At 32.9% G+C, this 10,089-nt stretch overlaps 1 protein-coding gene across 1 annotated transcript; it reads right to left on the bottom strand.

Annotated features, from left to right (window-relative positions):
• Positions 1–7,875: 7,875 nt before the first annotated feature.
• On the bottom strand, positions 7,876–9,866 carry LOC100797571 (scarecrow-like protein 8). Its single transcript, XM_003535554.5, has one exon. The coding sequence runs from the start codon at positions 9,753–9,755 to the stop codon at positions 7,983–7,985; it is 1,773 nt and encodes a 590-aa protein (XP_003535602.1). The 5' UTR covers positions 9,756–9,866; the 3' UTR covers positions 7,876–7,982.
• Positions 9,867–10,089: the final 223 nt, after the last annotated feature.

Raw genomic sequence — 10,089 nt, 5'->3', positions numbered from 1 at the left:
ATGGTGTGTGGAACGGGGTTGGGGATACCCGATACCCGACGGGTATGAGGATGAGACAATAAACTCAAACTCGTCGAGTATCGGGTACAGGTATGAGGATATGTTGAGGAGTCGGGGTAAGGGATTGGGGAGACAATACCCGTACCCGACCCGCCCATTGTCATGTCTACTCTTACTAATACTGAAATGTCTATTAAAAAGAGCTTATGTTTGTCCTTTAATATTTATAGTGTCTCTTTGGATATAAGAAGCTCTTTTGAAAGCTTCTCTACTTAAATTATATTTTATATATCAAGTAAAAAAAAAATCAAAAAAATTTATAACTTGTATCCAAACACAGCCTATATAGTCTTGGCCTACTGGGGTTTTATATTTGGGCTGACATACATGTGATGGAACCTGGTATCAAGCCTAAGTTGAAATTAATTGTTTGACGCGAAATCGATTATGGCCCTGTAGGGTCGCACTTTAGCTTTATTGACCATCAAAACCCTTTTTTGGCAAAACAAACTCCTTGAAACGTGGCTTAGGATAATAGATAATAGCAATGGATATTTTGCATTTCTGATCACAGCCATAAGTTTAATCGATTGATTAATTGCCAGGATTGTTGATTGTGAAATGAGACTATATGAAGAGTGTGGCTCTTAATCGGTGCTGAGGGCCAACCAAAGGATATGCAAAAATCTTCTTAAATCCCACTAACTTTTTCTTGAAATTTATAGCGACATCAACAAAACAAGGATCTTTTAATCTTTCCCAAACCCACTATTTTTTTAACAGAAATAAATGAAACTGTTTTTCTTTTCTTTTTTTGATATAAAACTGATTTTCTTAATTCGAAATTTTCTTCAGTACGTAATCTGGAGATTCTGATAGATATTCCTTCTTTTGGCAATAACTAGTTTAATCCTTAATACACAACTTGTATTTTGAAAAATATAATTTATATAAATTCTCAACATAAAATAATTTTATATATACATTTAATAAGATTTGATAGTTTTAATATTTATTTATTCTTTAATATGATGTGGTATAAGATAAATTCCTATGGAAAATTTATATAAAATATTTTTAATTCACAATATATATAAGTTAATTTCTATTATAAATCTAGGCGGGAAAGCTGCTATAATTAAATATAAAATAAGACTTGTACTTTTTATTGAAAAATTGAACAATAAATTATTGAATTACACTCAGAGGTCAGGGAAATATAGCAAAAGATATCCCACTAAGAATTATTTATATTTAATTACAGATTATATCTTTTAATTTGAATTACGTGCAACTTTTGGCCTTTAAATTTTTTTAATCAATGAATTAACTCCTTCTATATTTAAAACCAAGTATATGTAATCCATGAATTTCCTACCATCTGAATCTATCAAATTCTTTTTATTATAGTCATAAACTTCCAACTTTTAATACTTTTATAGATACAACAACTTGACCGTCTTATGTACGTATTCAACTAGTCAATTTAATCAATCAAACTTAAATAATCATTAATTTGTTATCTAGGTTATTTGCTTTAATTTATTAATAATCCATTTTTTTATGTATACATGAATTGTCCTGGCATTCCAAAGAGGTTGGGACCATTTGTAGTTTTTCAATTGCAAATAGTAGTCAGATGTACAGAATTTTCTGCTCAGATCAGCTAGTCTAGCTAGTGAACAGAACCTCTGGAAGGTAGAAGTTAGAGTAACGGGCTAACTAGGTATGTGGTCAAATTAAGACTTCGATGCAAGACTTAAATCGGGATTGGGTAACTAAATTAAAATTGATAACTACATATAAAATGGAAACTCAAATTAAAGCTGTAACCAAAAGAATGCTCATTTACTCGATTAGGGAAGAATATGTTGCATACATATACGGCAATGGCTTGGAAGTGAAGCTAATTCATGGAGTATGGACAAAAAATTGCGGATTTCACCCACGCCACCAATATATATTGTTTAGATTGTAAATTTGGAGAGAGGGAGGAAACAAAAAGAAAGGATTTCATTCTCTAAAACAAAATAATAAAGAAGTTATTCTCAAGAAACAAACCACCAATCATATGCAAAAAGAGTCATGGTCCAAAGTAAAGAAAATGACATATTCTATAAAAATGAGCAAATTAATATAATAAGTTTTCTTGTGTACTATGTTTTTCATTTCATTTTCTTTTTTTCAATCACAAATTGTTTTCTTCAACTTGTTAAACGACAATAGTAAATTAAAGTGATCAATTTCTCCACACACAATAACCTAACATTAAGACTTAATATGTCTAATTTATATCTAAAAGAAATTGTTGCAAATTTGTCTGAATGAAATCATTCCGGAATCTATATTTCACCCTTACAACTTCTTTTAATGTTCAAAGGTTGTCATCGCATGTATTTCTCAAGCGCCAAAATTTATTAAATGTCGCTTTTATGACACTGAAATGATATGAAATATTGATCATATTTATTATTTTTCAATATAATTAATCATAACATGTAAAATATTTTTATATAATATGATTGGAATGTTAATGAGAAAAAACACACCGAAATTCAAAGTTCTTTATTGAATATCCTCGAAACCTGAGCTTCTCACATAAAGGAAATCCTCTCTAGAGTCATCTCTTCCCTCAGTCTCCATCCCTATTTTTTTTATTCTTTCTCATTAACCCCTAAAGTGTAAAGTTTTTCATGACAATAAGAGGTTAAAACCTCCATTATTGGAAGCCTAGCAGTCAAACTCTTGTAATGTGATTCTTTTTCTATTATCTATTTAATGCAATTCCAATTTTTATTGTTCCCATTTTCTATGCTTATTGTTATTGATTGTGGTCTGATCATTCATACTCATGCATCTGTTTAAGATTTAGGCATTGAGAAGTGTTTATTTCTTAAAAAACTGGGAAAAAGTATCTAAATGAATCATATCTAGGGATAGAGTAATATTGTTTAACCTATTTATGCATCTCTAAGTCTAATGCAACTTATTTTATTGAATCTTTTAAAAAAATAGGTTTTTTCACTTGAGGGACCAGGGTTAGAGTATCAAGATAGATATAAGTAAAAATTAAGATAATATTAAATAGAGAAAAATTAGTAACATTACATCATGAGTAGTCTGATATGCTAGGTCCAAAAATTTTTGCATTATCAATTAACCTTCACATTTAAAAGTGTTTGTTTTTTGTCTTTCCTATTTCTAATTTTTTCTTGTTTTCAATAATTTTACTTTGCTTTTAACTCCTCATCCCGTCTCTTCAATTAATTGCTTGAAAATTTGATATACGTCAATTTAAATACAAACAAAGTTTTTGTAGACTCGAAACTCGAATTTTTATTTTACTTTACTACTTATGATAATTTGGTGCAATTATCAACGAGTTAACAAAAATGCAATTTCAAAACGAGAACATGTTCGGTAAAAATGAAAATAAGTTAGTTTTTTCTTATTTACAAAACAGTTTTTACCCATTTCAAAAATAATAAAAATAGGTTTGTATGTTTTGTTATAGGTTTTACTTTAACCATCCAGTACTTCTCCTATAGTTTAAATAGTAAGAAATTACACACAATTCAAAATCGTCATTAATTAATTTTAAATCACCACAAATAGTTTTTTTTTTACATTAAATAATTTGTTTAGATAATTATATACAAACTAAGAGTGTATATAAATTATTTAAACAAATGTATATAAATTAGATTCAAAAGATATTTTTACAGTTGAAAACTTTTTTTATTCAAAAGGCATCTAAAACTTCAATTTGTCACTTAACTATTTTTTTTATAGACACCATATTAACCCATTTGAGAGTAGAACAATATCTCTATATACGATTCCATGTCAAAAGTAGGAATTGAATCCCAAACTTTTGAGTTTTGGTATCCAAGTGTCGAATTAATTGTATTAACAAATTTTGAATTTTTATAGGACTTTATCATTGGATATTTGGAATTGTGTTAGTATGCAAAATTTTCTTTCACTTACAAATTGCAACATAATTGTGAGACTCTACTTTGACTCTCCTTTCTTTCTTTGTCAATTTAATTAGTGTTTTTAACAGTATAACTCTACAAACAACGGTTCCTCAAAAATATAAATCCAAACGATAATTTTGACAGAGTTGTTGGCTTATGCGTGATAAAATTATGGTTTGACTTTTAGTGAAAATGTGTAATTTTTTCAACATCCATGAAGGGACTGCTACAAATAGTTTGCATGATCAATAATAGTTAGACTGATTGTGTTAGTAAGTAGTAACTATAACGGCAAGGTATCACCCGTTCTTCCTTTGTCATCATGATCATAAATCTACAAGTACAGTTTTACAATTTTTTTTTCCTTTCTTTTAAAAAGTCCCAAGTGAACGATGCTTCAACTTTAAAAGGTTGTGAGTTGTGACTTTATTGCACTACTCATAGTTCCATCTTGTGAGTTGAAAAAGATGGACTTTCTTCTCTTGCTTTTGGGCAACATGTCGGCGATTATCAATTCAAACATTCCATCCAACATCCTCAGCTCATCGCAGGTGCCCATGCCCTATTGGACTATTGAAAAATGTTTTTTTCTATAATTTTGAGGTATTTATAACTTGAGATTAAAAAAGAAATAAAAAATAAGTGATTAATTTGATTGATAATGTAATGTGATTGTAAGAGAAATAAAGAAAATAAATTGTTGATTGGGTGTTTAAAATTTTAGGTTGTGAAAATATAATTACCCTAGATGCATTATTATAGTCAACATAAAATGGTAAATTATTAAATATTCATTGATGATTTTTATTAAGAATACTAATTTAATAACTATAGTCAACAATGAAAATTCAATAATTTATCAGAGTAATAATCCTGCATTCAAATAATGAGATGCATCTGGTAATAAGAATTTTGTATTCATGACTATAATAATGCATTTAGGTTTTGTTAATATCGATTGTATATATTTGTATTCCGTGTCCACAGTTTTGTAGTTTTGTTAAATTTTATTATCAATATTTGTTTCCGTTCTCATTTGTAGTTTATTTTTTGCTATTTTACTCTTAATAAGTATCGCTTACCAATGTCCATGCTCTAATGAAATCATTTTTACCATTGTACATTTACGACCCTATTGTCCAAATATCACTATTCTGACAAAACGTTTTATATATATGACAAATAGACATGACAATGACAAGAAAAATCGCATTTGTGTGTATCTGTTTAAATTTGTTTTGATTTTTACAGATAATATCCGAGTTAATCGGGTATGGATTTGGGTTTTCTCTGATAACCAAAAGTCAGATACGGGTATAAGTATGAGATAACTAGACCTGTCTCGACCCTGAATTCAAACCCGCTCCGCCACTTAAAATCTTTAGAATTTTTGTATAATTTAATTAAAAGGCATAAAATTGTTATTACTAGTTAATTTTATTTTATAATTTTTACATAATTTAATATTATTTTCTTAATTATTTTTGTAGACACACGCACTATAATAAATTTATTGATATATAAGTAGTTAAAAATAAATGTTTAACAATCAACTTATTTTGTCTAAAATTAAATTTTTAATATTTTTTTTATAAAAAAAGTTATTTTTCTAATTTGAATTATGGGACGAGGTTAGAGATACCCGATATCCAACGGGTACCCAACAGGTATGGGGATGGGACAATAAATTTAAACTGGTCGAATATAGGATACGGGTATCAGGATTTATTGGAGAATCAAGATAAGAGATTCGGAAAACAATACTGATACTCGTCCCGTTTCATTGCCATGTCTAATGACAAACCTCCTAAACGTGGAGTGACATTAAATCAATTTTAACTGTAGCGAAACTTGTAAAATAATTGCAATGACACTTTAAGGGCTTGAAATGAGACATAAATCATATATATTAAGTCTGTTAACTAAATTTACAAAAGTATATCAAGTGTCTTGTTTTTTTTTTTTTTGAAAATTGAGTTTTCAGCCAAATTTTACCCTCAAACATACTTTGGGGTAATTAATCAAATATGACTTTCAATTGATTTTATTTTTGAAACACTCCTAAGAGAAATCCAAGCACACCCTAATTCATGTAAGAACCCAAACTTAATTAATTTGATTTTGTTCTAAATATTTTTTCTCGCATTGATTACTATACTTTAATAATTTAATTATTTCAATTAATTGAAATTTATCATTGTATTTTTTTATGATGCTCGAGTATTATTGTTTACAACAATAAGTACATTATTTGTATAAAAGTTTGTTAATGAATTTTTTTATTTGAGTTTGCAAAAGTATCTAAAGTGTTATTTTTTTAAAATTAAATTTTAAGTTAAAATTTTACTCAGACATATTTTGGGGTAATCAAAGATTATTTTAAACTGATTTTGTTCTCAAAGAGCATATTTTTAAAGCACTTTTTAGTGGGAGTCCAATTAAACTCCTTAAAAAAAGAATTCCAATTAAACATACCCTAATTCATGTAAGAATATACAAACTGAATTAATTTGATTTGGTTCTAAATAATTTGTCTCTGGTTGATTAATAAACTTTAATAGTCTTGTTAAATTAATTTAATTGATTTTTATCAGTGTATTTTTTAATCTCAAACACAAATCAAACCAACCTCGATACAAAATAATTATCTGGAAGACCACTGGATAAATAAGACCTTCCACACGCTTTGACGTAGTAACGAGCGAAATATTAGGCAACAAATTTAAAGTTGCAACACGTGCACGTGAACCATCCACCTATCTATAATATAAGTGTCTTCTTTTTTTTTTTCCTCTCGTTATTTATTTATTTAACTTTTGGCGAAGCAACCACCATGAAAATATATACGTATAATAACAAGAGCCTACTTTATATTAATGAAAAAAGAAATTCATCACCGAATTATAGTTCTACTAGCATCTAGATAATATATACATAACTAAATAGAAAAATATAAGAAGCAAATTACACAACTCACGACCCCAGAAAAGCGATTTTTTTTTTTTACCTTTTTGCCGAAAGGAATATATATATATATATATATATATATATATATATATATATATATATATATATTCATGAATACTTAAATTATTATCCGATAAAGAATGATGTGCAAATAGTTTTTAATTACATACGCTTAGTGAGTATTTGAATCTTATTAAATATTAAAATCATCTAAAAATGCCAACTAACGTAATTAAATTCACAAACCGCATTGGATCAACTCACATTGGAGGCACGAATAACTCATTTTGTCACCTATGATAACAAACAAAAAATATCATAACTTTAGATATTTATTCACATATTTCTAATTTCAAATAACTTTTACATCAAATTAAAAGTTTTGTCTTGTCACTATTTAAAAAAAAAAATCAAATATAAATTAGTTTACTTTAAACTCAATTTTATCCAAATTTATTATTTTTAAAAACCATTCAAAATAAATTTTATTTACATTTACTTAAATACACTTGTTCTGCTTTACAAATTTACCATCAAGCAAATTAATTGACACATAATTATTTTAATTTAAATAAGCAAATTAGAAATAAAATTATGTTAAAAATATAATTCTTCTGGTACCATTTATAATGATTAATTCCTCTAAACTATAATGTAATCTAAAAAAACAAAGACATCTTAGTAATTAGACGACAGAAAGTATCCTAAAAGGCACACGAGAAAGCTCTCTGTACCAAATTGCAACCAACATCTTTCACACACCCAAGTGATGATAATAAAAGTACATAAATGAATCATCATATTCATAAATGCTGCATCAAGTCACATAAATTTTCTCGGAATCCAAAGACTTTTTACTATTTGCCTGTTTGGCAGAAGAAAGAAGGGGCGCGGGATATTGTTTAATTATAATTTTCCAACTCTATGATTTTTCACTTTCTCTAGGTAACATTAAAATATAATAACAATGTGTATACAAATATGAAATATCCAAAGAAATTTAAAATAAAGAGAGTAAAAAGTTGAGTTAACTAGTTAACACCAAGCAGATGCGACGGTGAGAGTTCTTCCCATCCAGCCAAAGCAAATCCCACCGTTCTCTACTTTTACCGCGACTCGGTTCCCAGCGCCACCGAGTCGCGCTTTGATCGAATCAGCGACTCGCTGACTCAGTGGCTTCAACCTGAACCCAGCCATGCTCATACGCGCGCGCCACTTCCCAAACACCTCGCACCGTTCCACGCGGTCCCTTCCTTCGCACGCCACCGAGTTCACCACCTTCCGACTCAGTCCCTCCTCGATCCTGACTCGCTTCAAGTTCTCCCGTGCCATCGTCGACTCGAGCGAGTCGAACAGCGCGCCGTAATACGCGCACAACTCGGTTACTCGAGCCACGAACGGCGCCGTGTTGGCGTTGGCATCCTGCTCCACCAGCGTCACCACGCGCGGCGCGAGTGTCTTCACACGCCGCAGAAGCTTGTCGCGAGGGTTCTCCGTGGAGACGCTCTCGTCAGGCATTCTATAAAGCTTGTACGCAAAGTTCACCGCCAGCGGCTCGTCCGCGTCGCAACCCAGCGACTCGCGAGTCAACTCGGCGATTCTCCGAGTCAGCACTTTGAATTCGAAGCCAATCCCAAGCTTCTCCGCGTGTCTCCCCAGCAACACGCCCACAATATTCAGCCTCTCGTCGTCGGCGCAATTCTCCGTCACCACGACGATCTTCACGGCAGCCGGAGCGCCCTTCCGCCGGGCCGAAAGCTCGTGAAGAAGACTCACGTATTGGTTCTCGTCGCAGATATCGAAATCCACCACGCAGAGCTTCCCGCTCTCGGTTAATGCGGATTCGAGTATTGCGATGTTGGCGACCATGCGTGCGACCTTGAAGAAGAGCGAGTACTCGAACAGCAACTGAGTCGACTCGGCGTGTTCTGTGCCGAACAATTCGGCAACCGGAGGTGGATACTCAACGTGATTCATCCGAGATTTGAGCGCAGAAACCATGCAATTCACGAAGCGTTGATCTGAATTCAGCGACAATCGGGTTAGGATCTCAGTGGCGGCATCGAATTTGCCTTCTGAAATCGCGGTTGCGGCCTCCGTTAGGGACTGTTTGTAACTGCTGGATTCTACGGAGGTGTTAGACGACGTCGTAGAGGAAGTGGGAGACGAAGACGCGGGTTTCTGCGGAGTGATTAGGTTTTGTATTGTGTGTGACCATTCAGAAGTGGTGGTGGTAATGACCGAAACGGCGTCGTCTTCATTGTCTTCTAGAAGCTGCTTTTCCAACTCCTGGAGACGGAGGGCTATTAGGTTCTTCTCCGGTTCGTGGGTTGCGGTTAGTCTGCTGTGAACCGGAGACAAATAATTTGTATTGGCGAGGATCGAATTCGTAACGGGTTGTTGTTGTGCGTTAACAGCGTTAGGGCGAAGGTGGTGGAGAAGGGGTAGGCCGTAACGACGTGACGGAAAGGTGGATAATTCTGTGTGCTGGAAAGTTCTGGGCTTCACAGAACGAAGTTGATGGTTTGAAAGGAGTAGGTTATCGTTGTTGTTAATAAGGTTAAGGCTGTGGTTGTGGGTTTGGAATTCGGCGAGGGTGCGTTTACCGATGAGAGTGGGTGTTTGGTGTTGGGCGATGTGGGACGAGGGGTTTAGAAAAATTGAAGGTTGGGATCGGTATAGAGGGTGGTGTGTGGTGGCGGAGTGGTTGTTCATGGTGGGTTGAAGCGCCGTGGATTGACTGGGAAATCCTCCTGCTCCGCCGTAGAAATCAGAGGCTCCACCACCTGGGAACCTCGGCGACGACATCCTGCGATCTTTGGCGAAGAAAATAATAAAAAAGCTTTGGTTTTTTAGAAACGCATGGGAGAGAATGAGAGAGGGGTTTCTTCTGTGGTGGGGGTTGAAATGTTGTAGTGATTCTGGTGAATATAACGGAGGGGATTTTAAATTCGATTAAGAAAGCGAGTAAAGGGGTTCAAATAATGTGAATGCCTCTCTCGCGTTTCAGTTGCACGCGCTGAGATCACTACCGTTGGATTTGTTCAGATTCGATATTTCAACTCTCCAACGGACCATGATCAACACCACAGGAGCCGAAACGCAGTCGTCTCGTATTCAATAATATACCAACTTCAACTCT

The sequence above is a fragment of the Glycine max genome, chromosome 10 (genome assembly GCF_000004515.6).
Source record: "Glycine max cultivar Williams 82 chromosome 10, Glycine_max_v4.0, whole genome shotgun sequence".
Taxonomy (NCBI): domain Eukaryota; kingdom Viridiplantae; phylum Streptophyta; class Magnoliopsida; order Fabales; family Fabaceae; genus Glycine; species Glycine max.
The sequence above is the reverse complement of the archived record's forward strand: the minus strand, read 5'-3'. Positions and strand labels throughout refer to the sequence as shown.

Coding starts and splice junctions, on each gene's coding strand:
- LOC100797571 (XM_003535554.5), bottom strand. CDS start 9,755: ATGTCGTCGCCGAGGTTCCCAGGTGGTGGAGCCTCTGATTTCTACGGC.